General features: G+C 41.9%; 1 protein-coding gene across 6 annotated transcripts in view; it reads left to right on the forward strand.

Moving 5' to 3' along the window:
* UNC13B (unc-13 homolog B) overlaps window positions 1–25,653 on the forward strand; it is a 211,783-nt gene that overhangs the window by 99,414 nt on the left and 86,716 nt on the right. For 3 of the 6 annotated variants that reach the window (XM_068666536.1, XM_068666537.1, XM_068666538.1), the window contains one exon: window positions 22,273–22,319. In XM_068666536.1, coding sequence (XP_068522637.1) covers window positions 22,273–22,319 — 47 coding nt within the window. Of the gene's footprint in view, window positions 1–35; window positions 10,732–15,905; window positions 15,929–22,272; window positions 22,320–25,653 lie in introns of those variants that run through there. The other 3 variants (XM_068666532.1, XM_068666534.1, XM_068666533.1) reach the window with 2 other exon arrangements.

Below are 25,653 nucleotides of genomic sequence, written 5' to 3' on the forward strand. Positions count from 1 at the left end.
CTGGAACAAATGAAGTGGCTGGGTATAAACTGCAAGTAGGCAGCAAACAAGCAGGATTGTTCTTTATTTTGAGTGGGCTGTGTGCATGTGTTTACTTTGGTAATACAATAGCTCCATTTGAAGCTGACTGGATTTAAACACATGCTTTCAAAAGACAATCCACTCTTAGTAAGTTCATTTGTGTGCTCTATTTCTTAGTTTTTGTATTCACCCATTAGACACTAATTGTAGATGTCCTATTGCTGGTACAATTGAGGTTGTCTGTTTACTTCTCACACTTCTCTGTTAGGAGGGTTTGTTTCTCAGCTGGAATTTGACATCAAAATCACTGTGTGAAGAGGAGTTAAAGGGAAGGGAATTTTGGGATAATATAAGTTTGATCACTTGAAGAGCAAATAGCTTCAGAGTAATTAAATTACTGGTTTGATTCTGCCTTAAATGTCACTTAAAACAGGCTTGCTTTTAACCCAGAGTATTTGTCATTGGCTTGATTTCCTGTGCTGAGAAGGTTGCGAGCTGATGAGATGAAATGACTGGCATGAAGAAGCAATGAGGATGCTGTACAAGCTCATGAATCAGAGCAGATGGCGTGGCTGTTTCAGATATCTTTTCAGTTTTCATTCCTTTTATACAGGCAGCTTTCTTTTGCTAATGGAGAGAGCCTTTGGGGGATAAACATCAAGACCTAATACAGAATGCTAAGGTCTTCTGCCCTCAAGATGAAAAGGAGAAAGCTTATAGAAGTAAAGCTTCAGTTTTAGCCCAGGAGAATTTTAGTTGAAGAGCGCTGCAGTTTAGCAGCATGAGCTGGAAAAGCCTAATTGTTCTATCAGCTGCCTACGTTACCTCTTCCCAGCCTCTCTGAAAGCTGCCGAGTGTCTGCTCTAAAGAAGTGCAGGAAAGGTCAGAAACGGTGAGCAAGATCACATAGCATCAGCCTGTACTACAGCTATGTTAGCTCTGCCCTGACAACAGAAGTTGCATCTCTTAATTCATCACCTTGGGTTGGTGAGTGCTGCCTGTCATTCCCCCACCTGGCTGGCCCTGTTAACTGAGGCACCATTCCCTGGAAAACCAGCTCCAGACCACAGTGAGTAACCAGAGTTTTGAGAAAAATCCAAGAGACGAATGTTTCCCTGTGGCTCCTGTTAGAGATGGCAGCACTTGGGGAGTTCAAACTATTGCTTCAGCACTGGGTTGTAAATTGGATTACAAGTAGAGGAAAGGTACAGCATGTTCTGTTTCTGCTAGTCGAGGCAGAGCTCTTAGTATCCTTCAGTGCTTTCATAATGGAGCACACAAACCTCATTTAAAGCAGAAGTACTGGGTTTGGACTGACAGTGCTCTGTCTCTCTCTGTTCTCTTAGAGGTAGCTGAACATTCAGCAACTTTAATCCAAAACCTAGCAGATGTTTGTACAGTCCTGATCCCAAGACCAGCCAACTTGTCAGCATGCTGCAGTACTTGTGCTTGTTTTCACTGCTGTTTCCTTTAAACAAAAAGTTGCTTCTTGCTCATGGCTCATCTGTTCAATATAGTACTTGGTCCTTAGGATCCTGACTTGGAAGAAATCTGTTTTAAGGAACAGTCAGAGCTGGTTATATCACAGTGCTTTAGGTTGTCATGGGTAAATCATTTACTGGAGATACCTGATTGATTCAGCTGTGTACAAAACTCCCTCATGTAACCTAAGCAGTGCTCTGGAAACAGAGGCTACTGAACTTAATTCCTTCTCAGTTTGCTCTTAAACTGCTGATAGCTGGCTGCTTAGGTTTTATATTTGCTGCCAGGGAGTGAAGTAACTTTACTTAATAACAACAGAAGAAGCTGTGATTTTTTCTTTCTCTCTCTATATTATTTTTTTTAGCATTCAGTTATCCTTTTTGCCTTTTTCTCAGCACAGGATGGTTTCAGCACATTGGGGGTAGGTGTCTTAGACTTAGCTTGCTGCTGGCTATGTGTGAGCTGTGAGTTCTCGTGGTCAGCAGCTTCTAGCCTGTGCCTCTCTGCACTAGGAGACAACCCCTCTTTCTTTGATTCTGTCTCTGGATGCCTTCCTTTCTCAGCCACCAGGTAATGACAGACCCCATTTGTTACTGCAGCTGTGCCGTCCACTGCCACTGTTAGCTTGCAGAAAAAGCTGTGCTAAAAGGATGTGGCTCCACAGGGAACGAGCTTGTCTCGAGGAATGGCAGCACTGCCTGGTGCCACGGAGATCTTGGGGGTGCTCCAAAGGCAGCTTCACTGAAAAGGCACAAACATCTCAATCCTTCTCCATCCGTGCTCACAGAAGTGATGCCAGTGGAGGGAGACCAACATTAGCCCCATTTAACAGAAAGCTGAGGCACTTAACTGTTTTTTTTTTTGGTGTCTCCTGTGTTTGTAGTGGTTATTAACGAGTTAAAGCAGGGCGTGCAATCTGTTTACTCCCCTACACAGCGACACTCTTTAATTATATGAATTTAATTTCATGCTGTCTCTCAACAAAATTTTTCATGCTGTTGAACATGCTTGCAACACTTTAGTGAGTTTTTACCCTCATACTTAGTGATTTGTACAGTTCCTTCACTTTGTAGCTACATCAATAACATGCTGGTACAGCAAAATATTATTCAGAGGTGTTTTTGCCTCAGTTTAATGGCTTTGCGTAAAAGGTAGGGAATAACTGATGGGAGAGGTACAGACCTGTGTAATTCGTTCATCCAATGTGTTGTATTCCCCAGATCATTTTTTCCACCATGAGGGTTACTGACTAGCCAAATCTGACCTTTTGTCCTCTTCCCCCTTCTCATCTATCAAGCTGTTCTGGAAAGGATTCAAGTGTGTTTTTCCAAAACGTGATAGGCAGGAAGGCTGGCTCTCACGGATGTCTGCATTGAAGTGTTTTGACACAGTTTTTGCTCAGTTTTATTGAAACAAATCTGTTTGGAGGTACAGATGAAACCTGGAGCATGTTAGTGGAAGTGCTTGAACATTTCAGAAAGTCCTACGGGCAGGGCTGGGATGCAGTTAGGCAGTTTTGCAGCTTGTGCTGCAGCACCAGAACAGGAACGCAACCTGAGATTTGGCAGGCAGTGGGGCTCTGAAGGGACTGTGGAAAGATTGCCAAGGCAGTGTGAAGTAGCTTTTTGCTCACATTGTTTTGTTTTTAAAAACCATTTTCATCCTTTTGTAATGACAAACTTTTCAATAGCATGGATATATTTCCTCCATAGTCCACTGTGAAGTGCCATGTGTGCCTTGTGTACCTTACATTTAGCAGAAATGCCCCGAGGTGAGCGCATTTTTCGGAGTACATTTTGTTCTCCAGTCCTGGTGTTCCTTGCACAGGATTGCTCAGCCCTATAACTTCTTATTCCAATAATCAATGCCAGGACTCAAAAGTTAGTTTCTGTTAATTATCAGAAGGTTTGAAAAGAGACTCATTCTCGGAAGCAAGCAATGAATTTCATGTTTAGCTATGATCCATCCCAAAATTAAATCTAATCATGTTAATTAGTAAATTGCATGCTCACCTCCAGAAGTCATAACGTCAGCAAAGCTGGCTGTAACTGTTCGTATCTCTGTCAAGCCTTGCTGTTCAGATTCTTTCAGCAATTAAAGTGTTTAAAAATGCTGTAATATTCCCAGGAAGAGTCGATGTTTCAGCATGCGAAGTGCTGGGGCGATGTTGCTATGGCAGCCTTAGCCATGAATTCTTTCTCTTGCTGATGCCAAAACCTCCTTTCCCAGAATGTCCTGCATATTGGTTCATGTTATTCTTCATATTTAAACGTTGTTTTATAAAGTAAGAAGACCATTTATCAGTCACTTCATTGCTTTTCCTGTAGTAACTGCTTGCACGGGTAACACAATACCACTGTGTGTGGAAGATACTAAAAATATAATCTAGTCCAAAAAACTTCACTCAGTGCCATGGTGGTGTGAGTCAATAGGCAGAGAAGGTGCTGTGAAATACTTTTTGGTCATGGTTAATTGTTTTTTATACCTCTTTGAGTCTGAACATCACATCTACCCTTGTGTACCAGCACCTTCTAATGTGATAGTCTGGGGTAAAGGTGTCTCGCTATTTCCCTTACTGTGATGAAAACCAGAGAGCTGGTAGAGAGATTTTAGCGGAGCTTCAGTGGACACAAAGAAGCTGTGATCTCACACCCTGTTTTTCCGCTTAACTGCCAGCTTTTTGCTGCTTGGGGCAGTGCTAAAGGCACTGCAAAGCTGCCTTTGCTTTGAACCGTGTCTGCCCAGTGGGTCTTGGAAGCAAACACCCTGTTCAGAGTGGCTTGCAGCTTCTGGTGGAGACTGACCTTCTGGAGAGCGCTGTCAGTGTAAAGTGTGACTGATCCCCAGTTGTCGAGCAGAGATCTCCTAACTGCAGTTTATTCCTTCATGGGATTTCTCATGTTCTTGTTTCTCAGTCACTGATGATGATGTGCCATGTTTTTGCTCCTGTTGTGATCACAAACTAATATATCAGGAGGAGATGTAAGTATTGTTCCTGTGTTAGAGATACTCCAGAAATGCCACCTGTGGCCAGGTAATTAGTTGTGCAGTGTTTGGTTCATCATTCCTCCCCCCTCCCCACCTCGATTTTAAAATCTTAAGATGCCAATTTGGTCCTCATGGAAATTACAAGATAACACAAACATCCCCAAAGAAAGGCAGTGATGTCTTACTCCTGCTTACCTTGGGCTTAACATCCATTTGGTTAGTTGTAGGTTGGAGAAATAGTGGAAACTGTGCGTGCTGCTCTTCAGTCTGCCCACCCAGAGACAACTGGGCGAAGCTGTAAGTTCTGCAGAGAAATGTCTGCTAAAAATGCAACCAGAACAAAGTTTGTGTGAGGGCTTGCAGTATCTGGCAGGATATCAGGATGCAAATATCCTTTATTTAAACATGTGATTTCTTGATATATGTTAATATGACTTCTGAAGTGATTCTGGAAGAGAAAGACTTCAGTGAGGATTTGCATCAAAATCAGGTATTTTTTTGGCTGAAACCTTTATTAAGGTTTCAGTGTCACTTTACTGTCTGTGCTACAAGGGAGCATGACCCTAACAAAACCATCATTAAAGGATTAAGGAACTTTTACAGGGGACAGTTAGCTGCACAATGCCTGCTTTGGGTCAGCAGGAAGGAAGCAAGGAAATGCACCCAAGGTGGGAAGGAGGAGGGAAGCAGACGATTCTCTTACCTGCTTGTTGGCTTGTTTCTTATAAGTGGCAGGGTTTTGCTCTTTGATGGAAGCAGAGAGATTTCTGTTCGCTTCCACCCACTGTACAGAGAGGTGGAGAGGCATTGCCAGTGTCCTCATGCTCTGTTCTGGTCTTGTTCCCGGACTCAAGGGGAGCAGTTTCTGTCCTTCTTGGGACAAGCTGGAAAGGTATTGCTGGTATTTGTAATCAAAGTTGTTGTTTTTTGGAAGTCTAAAATGAAATAGGTGTGTGTGCATATGTGTACACGTGTGTGGGCACACAAATGAAAGCTTTGTAGTGTTTGCATTAACTGCCTGCTTTGCAATGGCTGCAGTCCTGTGAGTGTGTTCAGCAGGAAAAAGCACCCTCTGTAACAAACTGCTGCTATCAAGCGTTTAAGCAGACAAAAGAACCAAGAGTGAACTTCAGCTTGATTTCTTTTTTTAAACTAAAATGATTATTAAGCCCCTCTGGTGCACTGAAAGCTGCATGCAGAAAGGAAGCGTGACGAATGCTGAGCTTTCCAAGGGAGTCCTTGCACAAGCATGTGTAGGCTTTTCTCCTAGCACTGAGGGTTTGATACGCTGGAAAATACTTGCAATGAGCATCCCTGCTAGCTACCCTCAAGCAACACATGGAGGGAGCCACAGCTGTAGGTCTCTTCTTCCAGGGTGCCACTGAATTCAGGTGCTTGTTCTCTGAAGGCTCACTTCTTAATATTGACACAGAACTTTTTTTTTTCTTTTTTTTTTTTCCTCGTATTAATTACCAGTTAGCCTATCAAGTGGAAAGGTAAATTGTTTAAGTAGTGGAAGAAGATAGCCTGAGCAAATATTTCTTAGGTCAACCCTGTTCTGTGAGGGATTAGTTAGATAAGAGATACTAAAAACGAAGCAAAACCAAACCAAAAGAACAACAACAAAAAAAACAAAACAAAACAACAACAACAAAAAATACACATAGATCTTTATGGACTAATGACCTGAAAAAATATATAAAATTAAAAATTAACTTCTTTAAGAAGCTTACAAATTTAATCGGGAATTTGTTTAACTTACATAAGGCCAGGTATGGAAGTTCATTTGAGATGCTGGATTATGGGGCTTAAGCCTTAAGCACAGACGCAGCCTCTGTTATAGCATGTTAATTAACTCTGATTATAGAGATTGGTATTTGCAAGTGCCATCTCCTCCAGATCAGAAACCTTTCTTTTCTTCCCAGCCCTCAAAGAGAAACAACAACTGTGAAAACAAAATTTTCACTGGGATAAAAATGCTCACTGGTAGCAAAATGCTGGTGATATTACAAATGGCTGTCAGGCAGAACCAGGGGAATTATTAGAGAAAGGGCTTCTGTTCTTTGGCAGTTTGGGGTCAGTACAGGTGTACAAGCCTTGAATTAATCTTCTGAAATGGGGATTGCTGTTTCACCTCTGAAAGAGGCACCTGGTGAATGCTTCTGTGAACTCTGGAGCTGGCCCTTGGGCAGTAAAAAGGCTCCCTCCTTTCGGAGGGAGCTTGTTGGTCTTTGGGCAAAGGCATAATTCAGTGCAGACAAACCTACGGTGGCATTCAGTCCTCTGCTTAGCATGAGAATGTGAAACACTTGGGCTCAGCACCTGGTCCAGCCCTCACTAGTGGGTGCTGCCAGGACAACACACGACCATCTCTGCAGAAGATTTTGGGGTTGCAAAGACCACGCCAGGGAAACCAAGGTTACCAGTCCTTAAAGGATGGTGAGAATGGAGTAGGAGAAAGACATGTTGACATGAACCTTATTCTTGGTCTAGCTGTTTTAAGACTAGAGACCCTGTTTCTGTTCCTTTCAACGTGGCAGTAAGCCTTCCTCCATAAAGCAGCACTTGGAGAAATTTAACTTAGGCTGAACATTGTGTGTGATGTTGGTTGTAATTGTGAGTTTAAAAGTCATTTTTAAGGACTGGATAATTACAAAAATGAAAAATTAAAGGCATCTACTATAGATCTTCCATGAAACAAGAACATGAGAAAGAATGTGTGCTTCAGCAGCGAGCCCAAACTGGCATGTCAAAGGCACTGGCATCCTCCAGCCTCCTTGAGTCAAGGAGGATGTCTGCCTGGGTCTCTGCCTGACCTTCTGGAGAAAAAGAGATGTTTGTGTGTTGCTTAGTATGTACAGCAGTGAAGACACACAAAAAGTTTTAATTAGGTAGCATGGTATTTTTTCTTTGTTCTTTGCAGAGGCGATTTAAATAGGGAAAATGATCCACTACAAAATCTTGAGGGTTGGAGTAGAAGTGACGTGCAGAATCTTCATGCTGTCAGCTCAGCCTGTTCGTACATATGCTGAGTGTGGCATATTTAACTGCAGGTTAGCTTGGGAGCCAGTAAGCTTTGAGATTTATTTTTTTTTTAGTGTTCAGTAGCAAAATATTAAGATTAAAATATTAAAATAGCAAAAAGGTTTTACACTCAAAATCTGTCATCCAGTCTTCCTGCCACTTTGCATGACTTTGTACAGTTCTTGTGGGATAGCTGGTACTGAGCCAAGTAAAATTTTATTTCTGCTTTGGTTTGAATCAAGAAAGGACGAAGACTGTGGATGGACTGAAAGGAAATGTGGGGGGATAAAACTTCTAATAATTGTCAGAATCCTGTATTTGAGGGGTAATTCCATCGTAAAGCACATCATCATGGGTATCTCAGTTTAGAGGGGCTTGCAGACATGGTACTGTAAGGGAATGGCCACAGAGTTGCTCTTTGTTCTCTTTAAATTTCCAGGGCAGGGGTAGGAGTAAGAAACAGTTCTTTCTGCAAAGAAGGGTCTGATCTGGGGAGGTGGCCAAAACCAAGGTGATGACTGTACACTTTAAATAGTACATCCTCTTTCTGCCTGCTTTGATGTGGATGCTTTAAAAAAAAAAAATCTGCTTAAGTTACTTTGGCTATTTCTATCTGAACCAAACTGTAATCTTTTTTCCCCTCTTTTGGTAGCTGCTTCATGACAGAATAAAAACTGGATGTGAGTTGTGCATTGGGAAGTGATTGATGTGTGCTTGTGCAGCTTGTAGCACTATGAAAAACTCAGGTGCAGCTGCTGATGATGTTTGCTAGAAGTAGATTGAAAAAGCAAGAAAATGAAATTGCGCTTCTGCACAGAAAACCTGTTGTAAAATTGTGGGCCAGGAAGCAATTCCGGAAGCAAAGACTCCATCTAATCCTGCGGGACAAAATGAAGAGGCTTCTTCAAGGCCAGGTAGATGAGAACCCAAGCCACGCTCATCACTGCCAGCTCTCCCCAGTAGAGATCGAAACGGACATGTTTGTTTGCGGAATAAAGAGGAGCTCTGCCAGCACCGAATTTTCCACTGCTGGAGGGGACTTCCACCAGGATGGAGAGCACGATTCCAAGGGCACGAGTGAAGTGTGCGTTGGTGAGGTGGAACTGAACTGGGATGGCTATGTGAAAATACCGTGCTCGGTTCAACAGAACAAGAAGGACTCAGAAGGAAATGCTTCTGATGGTACGATGCAGACTTCTTCTGAAAGAAAGGGTAGAGTATCTGAGGAGCAGGACGTTTCTTCCCTTAGCATCACAATGAGCTGGAGAGAGATAGCTGAAAGGCAAGGGTGCTTTCCCCAGGAAAAGCCTGCTGCGTACAAGAGCCGTAGACGGCAGTCGAGAGATCGCTCAGCTGATGTGGTTGATTACATCGTTAAAGAGCTTCAGGGAATAAGTCGCATCCAGACGGAGATTGCAGAGCTCCGGCAGCACCTCACCTTGATAAAAGGCTCTGTGGATGAAGTCTCTAGCTGTGTAGATACGGTCTTGAGTGAGATAGAAGGCCTGCAAAGTGGTTCCACTGCCAAAACCTCGAGTACACACACTCAGGAGCCAAACAGGGAGGTACACAAGGAAGAACCAGTGTTATATTTTTATGGCATTCCAGAAAAAGATGGTGAAAACACATTAGAGCTTATCTGCAGCTTCTTGTCTGAATATCACTGTTTCAATGGTATCCAATGCAGTAAGTATATAAAAGACGCGTATAGGTCAGATACTGGTACAGGCAAGCCTTTAACACCAAGACCGGCGGTTGTGAAACTCGTCAATTGTGAACAGAGAGACTTTATTTTACAGAAATCTGTTCTTCTGCAAAGCTCAGGGGTCCGGATTGCTACCAGAGACGAGCAAAAGCAGCAAAATGTCCAGAGGGGCCGCAAAGCAGAGTCTGTCTCTTCTCAGTCTGGCTCAAAGAAAAATCATCGCAACTTGGTGAATCTTGATGCTTCTCAGAGAACTGATGGAGCTGGGCACCTTCGAACTGACTCGTGCCAGGTTAAGTATAAAAGCACGAGCAAAAAAACACAGAGCACAGAGGAGAGATGTGATTCTGTGCAGAAGTCAACCTTGACTAAGAAAAGCAACTTGGTACCTGAAACTGGGAAGGAAGCACGAACAGTAAGTTGCAGTGAGCAGCCTTCATGTGAGAGTGACTTTCACAAGGCCCTTTGTGAACCTCCACAAAATCCACAGGTGACTGGTTTGGCCACACCGAGTGATGGAAATGATTGCCATTCATCAGAGTCTTTGGGTCGTGAAAGCCAAATGTGTGCTTCAGGCACTGAAAGTGAACACAGGCATGGTACTGAGAGTGGCACTGAGAATGGTTCTTCCCTTCTAGATAAAGATGAGAGGATAACTGCAGAAGGAATTGAAAGAGACTGTGATACCCCATGCAAATTTACCAATCCGGAGAAAGCTGATGCTCAAAGGGAAGATGTTTCTAGTGGGGTGACAACCATTAGCTATGATCACACAACAGATGAAATGGCTGACAGTAGTGACAGCTTGAAAGATATGATCCAAATGGACCTGAATGATCAAGATCCAACTGATCAGGTCTTTAGGGATGTCCTGGAAAATTCCCAGTATTTTCTTGACCATTCCCGGGATAACATTGATCTTGTAGACATGAAGTTTTACACTAATAAGCTTGGGAAAGCCATTCATCATTTCAGGTCTGCTCTGCAGGTGGTGTTCAACAAACTGGAGACAAGTGATTCTGAAATGCTTTTGGAAAATGACAGTGGCTTACAGATGGATGATGACAATACACTGATGCTGACCAGTTCAGGTATGTGTGGCAGCTCCGACAACTTTGCAGAAACCCCTCCTAGTCAGTCCTCTGAGAGCCAGGCCAACACAACTGCAAATAGCGAAGCGTCTGCTCAAATGCAGTTCATTCCTTCCAGTCTTTCCTCAGTTCCGTGTGAGTCTCCTGTTTCGTGTTTGATGCCGTCATCAGACTGTGAAATTCCTGCTGGGCAGCACTCACCTCTTGATGAGATTGGAGTAGATGCAAGCTCTCTGCCTGAGCAAGGAAAGGAGTGCAGACCTATGAGCCTTGAGAAGGTGTGCGCTGAGACCATCTACCTGAACAAATGCATCAACAATTTCAAAAATGTGCTAAGGGAAAAGAGACAAATGCGTAGGAGACTGTTAAAAGAATTAGCACAGGAAGGAAACTGGATTTCTGCTGAGGAGACAAATTCAGGTAAACTAAAATAAATGTTTTTAAAGAGATATCAAAATCAGGTATCTTGTGCAGCTAGTAGCTAACACCTGACTCTGAACAGTTTATTAGAACTATCTTAGGAGGTGGTTATGAGAGCAATTGCATGCACTGTGCAATAGTACTGACCAAAAAAAAGCCCTAAAATTTGTTGTACAACACACTGGAATGCAAATTAGGAAGTTTCACTTCTTTTGAGAGAGAGAGGGGGAGGGAGGGAGATTTGCAGTGTATCTTCAAAATAGCAGGTGTTAGGGGTTTTCATCATAATTCGTGACTTGGTTCCTTGTTAAATATAATAGTTAAGATGTGATAACTAAGTGTGCATTTGAGCTATAAGTAGCTGGATTTGCAGTTTTAGGAGTTGAGTGGTTCCAGACTTCAAGTGGCTCCATCACGAAGTGGGAGTTCTTGGTGTTAATTGCTGCTAGATGTTATCCTACTAGAGACCTTAAAAACAAAAATAAAAAGTAATTATAAAAAAAAAAAAAAAGTTGAGACCTGTGTTTTCATATTATTTCTGTAACTTGTCTATGAGATAATATTCCATTTCTGTGGAGCTGCATTCCTTATTACCAGTACAGATAAAGAGGTGTTTGACCACAACAGATGAGAGCTGATGCAACGGAGGAGCAGTGCTGATTAACCCCTTCCTGAGGACATGGAAGATGGAAATGACCAACATACTTTGAGGGGCAGTGTTTTGATAGGCCTTGATTTGGTAAAACCAAATCTAACATTGAAATCTAGGTCCATCTGCCTGCTCCCTCTCCAGGAAGTAAGGGGACTCTCTCAGTGGCATCTCTGTCAAAATCACTGCACGGTTAAGGAAAGAGGCTCGATGGTTTCAGGAGTGGTGGAAACAGGAGCTACAGTTTGAAATCTTCATTTCCTTATTTCAAGCCTCAAATATTTGCATCAAATATTTTATTAACTTTTCTCATTGCAATTATGAAAGTTAGAATAATCAGTGCTCTTTTTCCTATTGTAAAAGTTGTCTTGCTCAGGGTGTTTTTTTCCAGTGACTGCGCTTTTACTGAGGAAACAATCCATATTTGACTTCTCTACTAGTGACCTTCTCAGTTACGCAGATCACAAAGCATGTAATCATCTCTTCACTTTCTTATTTTATGTGAGGTCCTTATTGCAGAGTTAATTCAAACAATCGGTTTTTAATGAGTCAAGCACTAGGATTTCTTTCAGGCTTGGCACAGATATATACCTATTTCTGTTTTTCAAGGGAATGTTCAAATCACTCAATTATAGATAATAAAGATCAAACAGACTTTTTTTTTTTTTTATTAGAAAACTTAGTCCTGTCCTAGTTTTAGGACCTGGGCAGCAGGCAGTGGTTTGGGTTAACTTTTGCCACAAATCAACAAAAGAATCAACTGTTTCTGAGGCTTCACCAACTGTGAGAGGAGGCTGCTTGTGTCAGTAGAGTTTGAGCAGAACAAGCATGTTTGCAGGGCAAGAAGTAGCCAAAAAGTGAAGGAGATAATGATTACAACTGGAATTCAGTATCTTAAATCTGGTTCCAGTGTGGATTGGCATCCTGAGCCTCCCTTGTTCAGTTTTCCTATGCGAAGAGTTAATGTTTGTATGATTCTCATGTAAAGCCATATCTATATGGTTGATGTGACAACTGAGGTTACACCAATAAGCATGGGATGAAATCACGGTGTAGGAAACGCGCTTTGAGTGACTGGAGGACTCCAAAACAGTCAAAGATACTGGGAAAAAATGGCTAAGGGATGAGAAAAGGGGGAGAGCTTAGGGAAAAAAAATAGAAGAGAGGTTAGGTAGCAAAGCAGCCAGACCCTCAGGGCAAGGCAAGGAAGCTGTGAAGGAAGAGCAGCCCTGTCTGGAAGGTACAGCAGGGCATCACAAAAAGAACCCACAGTGCTAGCAGAGGATGGAGCAAGCAGGCAGAGAAAGGCAGGGGGTAAGTAACCTCTTGGCAGTAGCTAGAGCGAGAGGAGGGATGGCAGCCTTGCCAGGGGCTGCAGGACAAAATTAATCATACAATCATTCAGTTTGAAATAGGGTTGTTTTGGCATGCGTTTTCTCAGAAAGTGAAGCAACAATTTTGTTTGAGTTGTGCTCAACCTAAAATATGTTTGGGCCAAGCTCTTATTTTCTTCCTCTGGAAAAAGCATCAAACTGTGAGTGTAACAAAAGGGTGGTGGTAGTATTGTTTTTCCCAGCTGCAGATGCCTGTATATGTCCTACTTCAAAGACATTAATTTGTTCTTAATGTGCTTTTAAGTCCTGGGTCAGGTCCACTGAAAACTCTGAAAAAATTCTACCTGCTGGCTTTTTGGTTCTGAGCCTGAACCGCTGTCTTACTTATGCCTGATTGAAAGTTCAAGTTCAGGGTATTTTATTAAATGCGTTTGGTAGCAGGCTGCGGCAAAGGAATAGATGGTAACTTTGAAGGTGTTAGTAAGTCTGTGTGTTTTGGTGAATCAGAGATGATGCACTGGCATAAAGGCTTAAATTATTTATAGTTGTACACAGATGCAAATTACCAGAACAATTTAGAAGTTAGCAGATGTATGTAAATAGTTGTATTTAATTTGAAGTCAAAAAAGAAACTAAAATATCCCCTGAAAATATGAGCAAGCTTTTAAAGTTTTAATTTGGAAGAGGCAAAAAAAGCAAATTAGGTAAGGATGGTGTGATTATGCGTGTTCTTAAAACAAACAAAAAAAAACACACAACCAACAACAAAACCCACCATCCTGAAATGACAGTTTTTTTGTAGACGTAAATGAAATGTTTGGAAGTGGAATGGTGAAAGAATTCTATTACTGGGGGTTAACCAGGTTAGTCACTGATGATGCTGTGAGCACACCTCCTGTAAGGGGGTGTTATCGGAAGATTTTCAATCTTTGCCTGAAGTGGCTCTGAGCTTTGCCAAATGTTATTTAGCATGAAACCATCCCTATTAGCTTTAAACTGAAGGGGCTCAGAAGTCAAAGACATATAGGAAATCTAAGCCAAACTAATCCAGCATTTCCCAAAATGAGCCTAATGCAAGAGTCATTGCTCTGCTTGTATCAAAATTAGCTTGACTTGTATTTAAGAAGCTCTATTGCCCTCTGACCTTAAAATTTGGCAGTGGTAGGTCTTTGTCAAGGGTTTATTTGTGGAAAACCATCCCCAAATAAGTGAAGTGAATAAGCTTTTAAAAAAAATGTGTAGTTTGCGTATGCTCACTGGTAACTTGCTGCAGTTAAGCTGTTGCACTCCATCTGTCCCCAGTGTTTTCCAGCCAGGGACTAAAATTGGGTTTTCCCTGCTCAGCATGATGGATGGAGCCATGGCAGACCTGAGAGTGGCAGTGAGTCCAGGTCTTCTCCATCCCCTACACTCAGAGACTTCACAGGCTCAGGAGGTACCAGGAAGGAGTCTGGTTCAAAAATAGATGAAACCCAAGGATGAGGAAAGTCTGGATCTGTCTGTGACACACTGAGACAACCAAAGGGACCAAGTCAGGAGAGGATGGGATTGGGCTTATAGGGCTTGGGGTAACTGTTGAAGAGAGGGACAAAAAAAGAGGGCTTGAAGTGGAATGGGGCTGCCTGGCTGAGGTTTTACTTAATAGGAAGGCACAGACAGGAGGATGGTGTAGAAAATGGTTTTAGAGGGGAACAGTCAGAAATGTCTATGCCCAAAAATGTGTTCCTGGCTGAGTCTGGGATGGCTCCTAAGTTTTCTCACCTTCTCCAGGTCTGCAGGTTCGTGTGGAGCTGACTGGCAAAACGTGGTTATTACACAGAAGACAGCAGCGTGCTGCTGCTTGTGTTTTCTCTTCCATTAGCTTACAAAACAGAGGTCTGCAGGGTGGTTCAGGGGATTTCCCAGAGTGGCTGAGGTGGGCTGGAGCTCAGGGTCCCTCCTGTCCAACCCCTACCCAAGCAGGGACAGCCAGAGCAGGGTGTCCAGGACCATGTCCAGGTGGCTTTTGAAGATCTCCAAGGAGGGAGACCCCACAGGCTCTCTGGGCCACCTCTGCCAGTGCTTTGACACCCATACAGCACAGAAATGGTTCCTGATGCTCAGAGGGAACCTCCTGTGCTCCAGTTTGTGCCCATTGCCCCTTGTCCTGGCACTGGGCACCACTGAAAGGTGGTGCTCCTGCTGAGGATCCATGCAGGCATGTCTTAAGGTGGAAAGTAGGGCTTTTATTTTAGCTACAATCCCCCACTTCATTTGCTGAAGTAATTTGACTTCTCCTTAGTGATTGAGTTAAAATAGCCTCTCTGTTTTCCTGTCTTAGTGATTGCATGTGTGTAATTACACCCGTACAGGGAGCAACTTTGAAAACTTATTTTAGCTTTTAAACCCGTCTGAGTGGCCCCCGTTGCCATGAAGACATTCCTTCTCCTCCATCTTTCATTAGCAAATGAGTAATATGACTCTTCTGTGCAGATAGAGAATTATCTGATTGGAAGGCTTACAAGATGCCACGTCCCTACCGGAAGTTTTAGTGTGACTCTCATGTAACTTTACTAGCCTTGAGATTGCCTATCCATAAACATGAGATTTAGTGTAGGAGGCTTCTGGATTTTTTCTCAGAGGAGAACCGCCTAGATTTATAAAGCCAGAAAATATCTCCTTGCATTATGGTATTTGCAAAAGCAGAATGTGTTCCGTGGGAGCTACCAGTTTCCTCGTCACGGGCAAAATGTACAGGGGGCGAGGAGGGAAGGAAGGGGGATGCTTCAAATGGAAATAGTGTGTGTACTCTGGGGGAAGGGGGAACAAATCTGTTCCTCTTTGTATTATATACAGGTTGTCTCTCAAGTGTGATAAATGGCACCTCTAATGCTGTATTAAGATTACTTAAAATTCTTGAGTTAATAAAAACAGGAACTGTAACTCTGTAAAAATCAGCTCTCAAAACCGTATGTTCTAATGCATGTGCAGTTATGGGTGAAATCTGATCAGAGTTTAACTTGAGCTTAATTCATAGAGATTAACTGGTGTATGTCCCGGGAAGCACGTGGAGAACCCGGTGCTGCACAAATGTTTTATCAACTCGCAGCAAATGTTTAGCCCACTTCCTGAAATCACTTCACAGAGCGCATGGCAGAAATCCGTTCTATTAACTTTTGTTCCCCTCCTTCTTCTCTCTTTTTTCTTCACAGAAGGAGGTAGAGGAGAGCTCCAGGTTGTACATGTTGTCCCTTCTAACCAGCATCTCTTTCTGAAACTGCTGTGTGTGCATGCCTTGTCTTCATGTAACCATTGCTCCAGCTGCAGCGCTGAGATTCAGTTTAGCATGTTATGGTTGTCAGAGGAAACGTTAACGCTGTGTATGAGTTAGAGTCTGTTCAGTGCATAGTACCTTGTACAAAGAGAAAATGTGAATGCTTTGGGTGGTCTCCGCCCTTCAGTGCTCTGTGGGGCGCACGTAGTGTGCAAAGGCACCATGTGCAGAGTACGAATGGTTTGTTTTGTCTTTTCCAGTCTTCCTCTTTACGAATCTTGCTTAAACCAAGCATTTCCTCGTTTTGCATTATTCCTCAGCTGCATTGTTTCATTCCATCACTAATTGTTTTGTATGCTTACAGTAATCAAAGTCAAAAGTACCATTATGGGCTGTAGTACCAAGATTAAACGAGACTATGGGTGCTGGGAGGTGTCTGCTGCAGATGCCATGCCATTCTAGCTCCGGGCTGCACTTTGCTTTGAGCAGGGCAGTGCTCGAAGGTAGGTATTAGCTGTATTATCAGCTAATATCAGATAATTAGCTAACTAGCTAATAGATACTTAGCTAACTAGCTAATTATCGGCTGTAGGTAGTAATTGCCTCTCCAGTCTTGGACCTGTTGCCTCTCCGCTCATCGTGCTCAGTTGTGTGGGCAGCCTGAGGGCAACAAATAACTCTTTCCTTCTAAGAGGATCCACATAATTTTTTGTTGGCTGCTGTGTAACATCTTAATTTGTGTTTGTGACTGTATCTCATGTAGAGAAAGTTCTGGCTGTTAAATTCTTAGTTTCCTTTTTTTATTTTCTTGAACTTAGGCTGCGTGGATTAGGTGCCCACTGCGTGTCTGTCTCTCCCTTAGCTGTGTGGATCAGACCAAATTACCTTCCTGGAGCAGACTGAACATTGTGCGGCTTTTTGGCTTCCATATAGATCCTATCCATTGAGTTTGATGCTTTCTCATTTCTAAGCTTTATTGGCCTGTGTATCAAGAGGTTTGTATCATTCTTACTGGCAAATGTCCATCCATTAGCGCTTTATTGGAAGTGCAGACGTATCTGGGACTGGTGACAAATTCTGTCCTCTTCTGGCTTTGGTGCAGAAACATTGCAGTCTCATGTAGGCAACTCATCTGTCAGGTGGAAAACTAGTACTGGAAGAATCATCAGGTGGAAGGAGCTTCCTTTGTAGCTTTTCAGTTTTTTAAATTGATGATCTTGCTGAATGCACTGATGTTGAAATAATCCTTCTGCTTGTTGCAGCTTTGGATCCATGTAAAATGCGGCATGCTTGAATCAATAAAGACATTGAACCACAAGACCAACTAGTTTAATTGGGATGATTTAGCTTAGTCTGATTCTGCTAATACCCTTGAAGAAAGGATCTAATTAGGCGTGACTAGAAGTTTAATTTAGATGGTGAAACAGTTGCTTTTGCCTGGTTCAGATTCATCTATATCTAATTTGTGTATCGTAGGTTTGATAACCAAGCATGGTATTTGAAAACAAGTTAGCATGATTTGCAAAACAAATAAAAAGTCACTGATTTGTTTTCCTTATCTGTTGAAATACTGCACCTTTCCATGTTTTCCTTCTCTTAGACACAATACTTAAATGTGATGGAAAGTTAGGTGTTTAGAGTTTTATGTCGTCCTGAAGTTGGCTAACAGATCTGGGGATGTTCTTCTAAAAGAAAGACAGTGATTCTTCTGGTTGCGCCTCTGTTTTATGGATTTTATTTTCTACAGAAATATTTGTTTATTCTCTCCATTGAAACATCCTCCCGTGTATGAGATAAATTGCAAAATTTGCAAATTGCAGCTTTAAATAACTTCTCAAATTACTTGTAATCTTGGCTGCTGCTTTTCCTGAATAAGCACAACTCCTACTGGATGCCTTCTTAGGCTTCAGTAAACATTGTCTTCCCTATGACTGAATACTGTGCCTTAGATGCTCTTTTTAATCCATTTCAATTTATGCTGCTGTCACTGACATGATTTGGCTAAGCAGCTCTTGGTTGGTAAGAAACTGTAATTACTTGGAGACGACTTTCCAGCATCCTTTCCTGTGAGTTAACATGCTGCATTGCTAGGGGTGACAGGCACTTCCCTGGCTGAAGACATTTGTTGGAAGTGGGTGTAAAACTGTCACCCATCAACATCAGAAATACAAAAACTGAACAGAGAGGTGATGGTCAGTTTCATTTACGTTTGTTGCTCCATCTCTTTAGTCCTTACTGGAGATCAGCGGAAAAAAAATCCTGATTCAGACTGGTCTGTCTGCTTACAAAAAAAGATCCAGTGACACAACAGTTCAGAGAAGTGAAGTAGAAGCCGTCCATAAAATTACTCTCTCTGTAGCATGTGCATGTCTAGGTGTTAAATGTGTCAACATTGCTATTCCATTTGTTTTGGGAAGGACAGTGTTCAAAAAAACAAATCAACAAACTCAGCTGTTCCAGGTGTTCTTTGCATCCAGATGTTTTTTGCATCTTTCCCAACATTTTCTCTGCTTGCCCAGGCTCAAAGTGAGCCTGGCTGTTGTCTTGGGCTAGACTTGGGCAGATCTGTGGCTGGTGACAAGACCCAGAGCAGCTCCTGGAGCCCTTCTGTGTCCTGCAGCAACTTTTACCTTCAGAGGTGGAAAACTCCCCAGCTACAGCAGTTCCACCTAAACAACATTGCCATTTGCCTGCAAGGATAGAGGAATGTCTGCAATGTTCCTGCCTTTAACAGGGATATAAACTATGGATTGATTTGTTTAACTGGCACTGCCGGAGGTGCCTGCACCCTGTTAATCTGCATGCCAACACTTGTGGGTAATGTGGCCACTGGTTCTTCAGCTGTATACATCAGTGCCACAAGGGACTACAGAGGGCTTCTTGGTGCATGGTAGCCCTTTGGCAATGTGTAATAGTGTCATTATCTCCTACATAAATTGCCCATCTTTCTTCTTTGAAAATGGTTAGATTTGGTGTCTGCATTTCCTTTTGAATGGTTACTGCAGGACTGTCATGGTTAGACACTGAATTTTCACCCACCGTTTTTATTTAGCCTAAGTTCTTCCATGCTGTATGTTCTCCCTTCCACACTCCCTTAAACAGAGGAACAAGGTTAATTTTGTAAGTGGTTTGTCTCATTCTCTTCTTACAGTATTGTCTTTGTATCCTCACACTGGCTTTGCCATCTTTATGTAAATTATTTTTACTTTGATGTAGAATGAGATTGTACATGCCTTTGTGAAGGTGTCTTGCCAGCACTGTATAGTGTTACTTATGCTTTTATTTCTATGGAGATGTTGCAGCAGATATCCTCTATAGATGATATTCTCTCCTTACATGGCTGTATCATAGTGGCTCATGGCCACAGTGTGATGACTAGAACTCAAGTCTGCTTTCACCTGCTGTTCTTCCAGCGAGGAACCCCTTGTGTGCAGTAGAATTCACGTCAGGTTTTGGTGCTCCGACCTTTCTATTTCTACCATATTTAATCTGTTGTTGCAATCTTCAATGTCATCAATTTTTTTCCATCAAGGTCTGAGTTCTGTTCTGTATTGATAATTCTCCCATATTTGTCATCAGCAGATTTTATCAGCAGGTCCTTACTCCCACTAGCTTCCTTATTGCGTTGTCCATGGCTCGACTAGTAATTTGTTTACCCACCACAAAGCTCCCCGTCTCCTCCTTAGCCTATCCAGCCTTATTAATGTCACATGGCATTTCATCAAAGCTTTTTTGTTGAAATGAAAATTCAGTTGATAACTCCTTTCATTCTCTAAAGAAAAATGGTTGCTTTGTCAAACCCAAATTGATGCTTTCAAAAACTAGTGTTCCATGTATGGTGGTTTTTTTGCCTCCTATTTTCCTTATTTGCCATTTTCCTTACCTCCATATTAATTCTTTCCTTTGTGTTTGCTATGAAGTATTTCAAGCTGTTGAAGCCAATAATGAGCCTGTGCCAGTCTGGATCACATTTCCTTCCTCCTCTCCCAATGCCTTAGCTGTGGGTACTGTATTGGCTCTTCTCCAGTCTTATGGCATCAGCCCTTGTTTACTGGATGTCAGGCGCTGGTTCCCTCAGCGTTTCCCCAGGGAGAACACTGCCTAAAGCAAATTAACCTCTTTACTTTTGTTCGTCTGGTGATAACTCCTGTTTCCACACAGCCATCACCTGCTTTGGCCCCACATCAATATTGTCACTTACAGAAAGCTCTTTCTGTTGTTTTTCTTTTGCTGTTCTACCTTGATGATTTTTAATCTTGTCACTACAGAAGTTCTTCCTCTTCTCTTATTTTCTTTTTATTTACATGTCTGAAATGCCTGGCAAAAGTAATGAAGATAAATGAGCAGAAGTGCAGTTTATCTGGACTCCCAGCATTTTTACTTTGCATTTGTCAAAATCTGGGCAATGGAAGTTCATTTCCCGATCACGCCTTCTGCCCTTCCCTACATCAGTGTTCTCTGCCATTCTCCGCTGACTCTCAGCTGCCTTGGGAGATGGTTATTGCTCAAATAACAGAACTCAATCTTTTTTCCTCCAAAATAGTTCTTGATAATCTAGTGGGCTCAGAGCTCCGGTATTGCCCTTGCTATTTGTGATCTGTCAAGTTCTGGCCAGTGTAAAACGTTGCTCCATTTGGTGATTGCTTTCTTGTTGCAGCTCTTCCAGGTGTTCAAAGGCAAAGTTAGGGATGTCCTCCCTTCTGTGCTCTGAAGGATCTGGTTGCATTTGCTTCACAAAATCTGCTCTCTTGACCTGCAGGTGAGCCAAGTCCCTCTGGAGGACATGCAGGTTTCAGGCTGAGAGGTTTGGGGAGCACAGCTTGGAGTGGAGCTCCAGCAGTCATCTAGGTAAAAGAGCTTGGAGCCTGGTGTGCATCTCTGGTTATGGGGCAAATGTGCAGCAGTGCTGGACCGTGGGTCCAGGCTGCAGCTACCTGGTCTGCAGGCCTTTGAGATCCCATAGAAAACCTGGGGAGCACATTCAGTTATGGATATGTCATGTTGCTCACGACTGTTTAAAATAAATAAAAATATGTAGACTTCAGATCTGCCTACCCCTGGAGTTCTAGAAATAATGAATAAGAAGTATGGGCTTTTGATTTTGAGATCTCAAGCAGAAACTTGTTTTTCTTGGTTACTTCTGCTTTTTTTTGGGAGACCTTGCCTGACACATGTGAACAACCTGAGGTTACACAGCTCATCCAAAGCACAGCACCAAAAATGAATCTTTGGGGGCTGTCTTCTTTTATCTTGCATATAATTTGAGCTCAATTCCTGATATTCTGTTACATTGTGATGATTCTTGGGTTGTACGTCCCATGGCTGGAAGTACTTTGTTTTCACTGTGTGGAAGTTACAGCCTCTTGGCAGATGTGATTATCTGAGGTTGGAGTGTTAGATATTAGCAATGTGCCTTCCTTAATCATATTTTGCGGCTGGAAACCAGTTTTTCTGTTAAGGTGTGCAGGAGAATATATGAGCTGTAAGCTGGAACAAAGATGCTTGCAGTTACAGATAGACCGTTTTCCCCTTATGCAGTAAACTCTCTTTTCTCCGATTGTAAATGTTTGAACACTTCTCATCTCTAATTGATCTACTGAAGATTTTCAAAGAAACAAAATGTCTCTCTATAAATACACTCCTATGAGAACATAAGAACATGGTTTGAATTCATGAAAATTAATCCTCGTATTGCTGCCTGTAGTGGCTTCCATCCTTGCAAGTGATGGCCCTTCCTGGTCACCTGTTGGAAGTTAAGTAGTTGAATGGATGGAGCTGCAATGGGACTGTCCAGCTCCGGGGGCTGGAGAGTCTTTACATTTGAGAGTGAACAAAGTTCAGAAGTGCTTGTACAAAGTACCATGCTGATCAATCGTTTGCGCATTTCATACAGGTGCTTTTAATTTATAGTGTCCTCACTGTGACCATGTTCATGTCAGTGGTGACCTGTAGTAACAGGAGCGCTACCTTATCTCATGCTTTTGTTGGGCTGGAAAAAAAAAAAAAAAGAAAAAAAAAAGAAGGGAAGAGATGATCTTTAAGACTTCCTTTTGAAAGAGGAGGTGCACTGAACAGGCTCTTCTGGTCCCGGTTCTAGGTGTTCAGTGATATCTCATAGCCCGTCTGTCCATATGACCTGTCCTGATGTGTTGGCCTTTGGAGGTGCTTGAGTGACTGTCTGTATGCATTTGCCTGCATGCAGTGTGGTCTGTTATCCTTTACTCAGCATATAAGCTAAATATTTTTATTTTCTGGTGTTTTCAGAAGCTAATTTCATATTGTTCTTTTGCCTTCCCCCATTTAAGGGTCAAGATGAGGCTGATCCATCAAAACCACCCTGGCTCAAAGGAGGGTAAGTACTATCCTGAGATCTCATTTCACTGTGTTTATAGTTAGAGTATAGTTTGAGGTCTCCAGTTCAACTTAAGTAGGAGCAGCACTACTGATGCTCTTAATGTCTGGTTTGGGGAATAATCAGGTAGCCATGCCCCGCTTAGAGCCGGGCTGCTGCTACATTTTATAGCCTCTTTTTAAACAGCTAGAGGTAGGCTGTGCAGCTCTTCTGGAGATCTGTGGTTAAGGACCGGATTTAGTTGCAATGTGTAATTTCTAATGTGATGGGGGCAGGCACTTAGGACAGTATTATTAAATAATCCTTGCTGAACACCACAAAGAGGGGTCTTTTCCCTGGTGTCAGGTGTGACTGGTTCAGGACAGGGAAAGTGTAGCTCAGAAAAACTGCTGTGTAAGTTGCTCTTAGAAATAAAGGTAGCTTTGGGGAAGCCTTCTGTCTTTGTAATGATTCCTGTGGTAAATGTAGAAGGCAAACCTGGAGTAGCTCTGGAAATCATTGCAGCTTTTCTTTCAAACAGTGGTCATCATACCTCTTTTACACAGGTGAGAGTAAGAGATTTTTCTTTCCATAACACACTAGTTTCAGCAAATGAAGCAGGCAAATTCTGATTGTGTGTAATTTCAGCATGATACTCAGCATAATAGGTGCCAGCATGGTAGCTTCCCTAGAATCCCCTATGGAAAAAAAAAGGAACGATGCATTTTCCAAGCTGCTAGGTTATGTGCCTCATTTGTGATTAGAGCGATACGGTTTGGTAATGGTGCACTCATTAGGAGCTGATGTAGCAGCAGATTTGTCCTGATATCTCAGCAAGAGGTTGTCTTGCTGAACGTACAAGTTAATTCTCATAGTACTGAAGTAAGCTTTCCTAATAAAATGCAAAGTTAAATCAGAGGTTTCATTATACGGCTTTCTGCTCTGGGAGTCATTGTTCTGTAATGTCGGTATTCCCACAAAGCTTCCTCCACACCTGCAGATGCCTGGAGCTGCCTAGCAACCCCATGCTTTCTTAAGGAGTCCAAGACTTTGCTGGAAAAGTGGCAATTAGCAGGAGCAGAAGACAGTGATTTATTCTAACTATAAACAGCACCTTCTCCTGCTTTAACAAGGAGTCAGTGCACTGAGTTTACTGGTGCAGACGCATGAAATGATTTCCTAGCCTGAAAGATGAATAGAGCTGCAGTCCTGAAGTAGTTAAAATTTATTTTGTCCGTTCAAGGCCATGTTTGCTCTAGTCTGTAAGTTCTTCCTCTTATATGGGAGATTTAACAAAACAAATTGAGTAATGTAGTTTTGATGAAAGTTTGTCTTATTTACTATATCCCTGGATACAAGAGATTTCCAGAAAATGTGGTGGTGGATGGTGAACCTTTAATTCCACTATTAGCCACATTGTGGCTTAATTAGCCACAACGTATTAAAGCACTCAGGTTTGGAGTTCTTTCATGTAAGGATTAGAGAAGTGGTGTCCCTTGAGGGCACTAACCATCTTCTGTCATCACAAACAATCTTTACTTCCTTAAATTTTCAAGATTTAATGTAAACTTCTTTGTGATAAAGGTCATATTAAAAGATGGGTTGAATAGCTTTAAGCTATTTGCACTTTTAGCATAATGGCATAATATTTTCATGTCTCTAACCACAGGTTTTGGAAAGCTAGCTTAAAAAAATAACTAATTTTTATTATGGATCAGTTTCTGGGTGTAATATCTCATATCTGTATATTTTATTTATTAGTGCAAATCATATTCTCGCACAGAGATGCTATTCACTTCCCAATATAGCACTCCATGATAATGCTATAAATATTGCAGGCATTGCAGAGGAGAGTTACCCTATTGTATATGAAGCCATGGTGTACATATTTGAAGCAGCATCAGTACTTCTGTCTGTACAAACACTGTGTAAAGCAAAGAAGAAATTGTGCTAGAATAGAGATTGAGGTAGCTGAAAGCACAAGCTAAATAGTTTTGAAAATTAAGAATCTTTTTAATAATAATAAGCTAATAGCAGGTTATTTGAGCATATAGCTGTCTAGGTATTAAGACACCTCTCTTAGAGGAAAATGCAAACACCTTTCAAATATTGCTATTCTCTGTCAGTTTGGCTTAGAAGCATTTCTCTTATTTTACAGGTGCAAAAACCTTAGTCTAACATAAATATTTTGCAAGAAACCAGGCTGTAACTAGACATGTTTCTCAAGCACAGTATCTTGTTTAGGCTTGTCTTGAATTATAAAACGTACAATTCTAGTATTTTTTTCCCCTTAGAAACATCAGTGTCGCAGTTACCTTTCAATTGAATTAGAAAGAAAAAAAAGAAAAAACCTTTTAAAATTATGTAGAAAAGAAGTGTTATTTGTTAGCTGTGCTGTTAGCTTTAGCAGGGGCATTGACTCTGGATTTTTACTTGTGACTATTTTATTGAATCTTTTCTTCTTATAGACGCTCCCTTTATATTTTGCATATGCTTTCATAATGATTTGACCCAAATTTTTGACCCAAAACTTAGCAATAAATTAAACTGTATTGTGATTTAAACAATAAATTAAAGTGTATTGTGTTTTAAATAATACTGGAATTCTTGACATCATCTAAATAGTCTTTTGTGAAACCTATTTTACTCCAAAATAGTATTGCTAATATCAGGCAGCATTTTGTAGCATTAGGACAGCAGAAGAAAAAAATCCTGTTTGATCCCAGCAAGACTGTGCTGAGTTCTTATGCTTATGTTTATTGTTTGCTGATTTGGGCCAGATCTTTCTGTTGTAAGTCAGAAGGGATTACTGCGGTGTAACTCCGGCAAAAATATTTTCTGGAGCTGTGTTGGAAATGAGGATAGCCTTTAGTAAAAACACCACGTAGCCTTGCTGTAAGGATTTCCAGTACTAGAGAACACATTTTTTGCCAGAGACTCCAGCAGTTTAAACTGAGTGAACTGCTGTAAAGTAAACCTGGATCTTTTTCATGCCTGAGTTAGTCCCCCGTTCCCAGCTGCAGGATCTAGTGTTCATGTTTTGCTGGCAGAGCAGTGTAGCAGACTGTGAATGGGGTTTGTTCATTATGTAGGAGCACAAAGAACCCTGCACAGCTCTGTAATGCAAATATGCCTAATGCTGCATGTGGAGGCAAGGGCAGTTCATGTGGTCACACTTGACTGCTCGCCTTCCCACCAGACTTGTTCAGCCAGCAGCATCTGTCAACTCAGACATGGATTGGATGTGTCACCTTCCTATGCCCAGTCAAAAAAGTCAATTTTACCCTTGCAGCAGTATGGCATGTTCATATATATAATAGACACCTGCCCTCTTTTGACACAGCCTTGTGCTAGG

This window comes from Anas acuta, chromosome Z (genome assembly GCF_963932015.1).
Source record: "Anas acuta chromosome Z, bAnaAcu1.1, whole genome shotgun sequence".
Taxonomy (NCBI): domain Eukaryota; kingdom Metazoa; phylum Chordata; class Aves; order Anseriformes; family Anatidae; genus Anas; species Anas acuta.